This window comes from Neofelis nebulosa, chromosome 2, assembly GCF_028018385.1.
Source record: "Neofelis nebulosa isolate mNeoNeb1 chromosome 2, mNeoNeb1.pri, whole genome shotgun sequence".
Taxonomy (NCBI): domain Eukaryota; kingdom Metazoa; phylum Chordata; class Mammalia; order Carnivora; family Felidae; genus Neofelis; species Neofelis nebulosa.
Window position 1 is genome coordinate 149,073,806 of NC_080783.1, and position 2,673 is coordinate 149,076,478.

At 42.1% G+C, this 2,673-nt stretch overlaps 1 protein-coding gene across 1 annotated transcript; it reads right to left on the bottom strand.

Annotated features, from left to right (window-relative positions):
• On the bottom strand, positions 1 to 755 carry LOC131504435 (large ribosomal subunit protein uL16-like). The gene has a single exon (XM_058716712.1). The coding sequence runs from the start codon at positions 707 to 709 to the stop codon at positions 71 to 73; it is 639 nt and encodes a 212-aa protein (XP_058572695.1). The 5' UTR covers positions 710 to 755; the 3' UTR covers positions 1 to 70.
• Positions 756 to 2,673: the final 1,918 nt, after the last annotated feature.

Here is a 2,673-nt window from a genome sequence, read left to right on the forward strand (position 1 = left end):
TTTTTTTTTTGTTAGACAGGAAGCAGGATTTATTGGTGGGCATGAGTGGGGAAGGGCAGTGCTGAGGTTCTCATGAGTGCAGAGCCCGCCATTTGTCCAAGGGGCCACGATTAGGAATGTATTTGACCCCACAGCCATCTGGGATGAGCCGCTTTTCAGCCACCATGTCTTCAAATTCGTCCGCGTTAAACTTAGTAAAGCCCCACTTCTTGGAAATGTGGATCTTCTGGCGGCCAAGGAACTTGAACTTGGCCCTATGTAGGGCCTCAATCACATGCTCCTTGTTCTGCAACTTGGTACGGATGGACATGATGACTTGGCCAATGTGGACCCTGGCCACTGTGCCCTGGGGCTTTCCAAAGGCACCCCGCATACCTGTCTGGAGCCTGTCAGCTCCAGCACAGGACAACATCTTGTTGATACGGATGACATGGAAAGGGTGGAGCCGCACCCGGATGTGAAAACCATCTTTTCCACAGCTCTTCACCATGTACTTGTTGGCACAAATTTGGGCAGCCTTCAGGGCTTCAGTGGAGAGCTGCTCGTATTCATCTGACACCATGTGGCCACACAGTGGGAACTCATCCACTTTTACCTTCTTACGCCCCAGGTCAAAAATGAGGAACTTGGCATCAGGGACACCTCTGCAGAAACGAGACTTTGGCTTGTTCTTACAATACCAGTAACACCGGGCGGGGCGGTGGCCCATGGTGACACCAAGATCTTCAGTGGTGCGCCGAAGGAAAAGAGACTACATCCCCTCACTTTTAATCCGAAGGTATCCTCAGGTCTAAAATGAGTCTCTTGTAGACAGCATATAGATGGATCTTGTTTTTGTTTTTGTTTTTTTATCCATTCTGATACCCTATATCTTTTGATTGGGGCATTTAGTCCATTTACATTCAGAGTTATTAATGAAAGATATGGATTTGGTATCACTGTGTTATCTATAGGTTTCATGCTTGTGGTGATGCCTCTGGGCTTTTGTAGTCTGTAGCATTCCACTCACAGAGTTCCCCTTAAGATCTCTTGCAGGACTGGTTTAGTGGTCATGAACTCCTTCAGTTTTTGTATGGGAAAGCCTTTATCTCTCTTTCTATTCTGAATGACTGCCTTGCTGGATAAAGGATTCTTGGCTGCATATTTTTCCTATTCAGCATATTGAATATTTCCTGCCACTCCCTTCTGGCCTGCCAAGTTTCAGTGGACAGGTCTGCTACTACTCTTATGTGTCTACCCTTGTAGGTTAAGGACCATTTGTCCTTAGCTGCTTTTGGAATTCTCTCTTTGTCTTCGTATTTTGCCAGCTTCACCATGATATGCTGTGGAGAGGACCTATTCTTGTTGAATCTGAAGGGAGTTTTCTGTGCCTCCTGGATTTGGATGTATGCTTCCTTTCTCAGATTAGGGAAGTTTTCAGCTATAATTTGTTCAAGTAAACTTTCTGCCCCTTTCTCTCTCTCTCTTTCTTCTTCTTCTTCTTCTTCTTCTTCTTCTTCTTCTTCTTCTTCTTCTTCTTCTTCTTCTTCCTCTTCTTCTGGAACTCCTATGATATGGATATTATTACATTTCATCAAATTACTTAATTCTCTAATTCCCCATTCATGGTCAAGTATCTTCTTTTCTCTCTTTTTCTCAGCTTTATCATTTTCCATAATTTTATCTTCTATTTCACTTATTCTCCCCTCTCTTCCTACATCCTTGCTGTCAATGCATCTAGTTTATTTTGCACCTCATTTATGTTTCTTAATTCATCATGACTCTTAGTTCCTTGATCTCTGAGCAGTAGATTCTCTGCTGTCTTCTATGCTTTTCTCAAGCCCAGCTACTAATCTTATGACTATTATTCTAAATTCTTGATCAGATATGTTATTTATATCTGTTTTGAGCAATTCTCTAGCTGTCATTTCTTCCTGGAATTTCTTTTGAGGAGAATTCTTCCGTTTCATCATTTTGGCTAGTTTTCTGTCATTTATGTGTTTTAATAGCTTGTTATGTATCCTGCATCTGCAAGCACTACTAAATTAATAAGGGGTCATACTCTGTCCAGGCCTGGCCCTTTAGGAGGTGTTTTTTTTGGAATGTGTTGTGTGCTCTCTGTTGTCGTAACTCTGGTTCCTCTATCTTCCTACTCGTAGTGGTGGTTTGGACCTTCACCTGGTGTGCTTTGATTTGTTCATTGAAATAACACTGGAAAATTTTTTAAAAAGGGGGAGGTGGTGGAACATGTATTATCCCATACAAAGAGAGAAATGACAGGGGTGGGGAAAAAGAAAAGAAACAAAAATGACTAGGTAGAGAATGAGAGAAACAACATGGTTTAATCCAGAGAGACAGAGAAAAAAAAAATAAAGAAAGAGATACAGAAGAGGTGTAGAATAGATTAAAAATGTCTATGGCCTGCCAAGTTGTCCCCATGGACAACAGATGTTGACAGATGTTTCTGTCACTCTGTAGCCCAGATTCCTGGAATTCCAAGTCTTCTGGCCTCAGTACTGCTGTCTTTGAAGGATGCAGGGACTTAGGGTCCCCCTACTTCTCTGCCATGTTGACTCCTCCTCTATCCTTTCTTTTATTAATGTGGTGTATCATGTTGATTGATTTGCAAGTATTGAACTAGCCTTGTAGCCTAGGAATAAATCCCACTTGATCTTGGTGAATAATTCCTTTAAT

Coding starts and splice junctions, on each gene's coding strand:
- LOC131504435 (XM_058716712.1), bottom strand. CDS start 709: ATGGGCCACCGCCCCGCCCGGTGTTACTGGTATTGTAAGAACAAGCCA.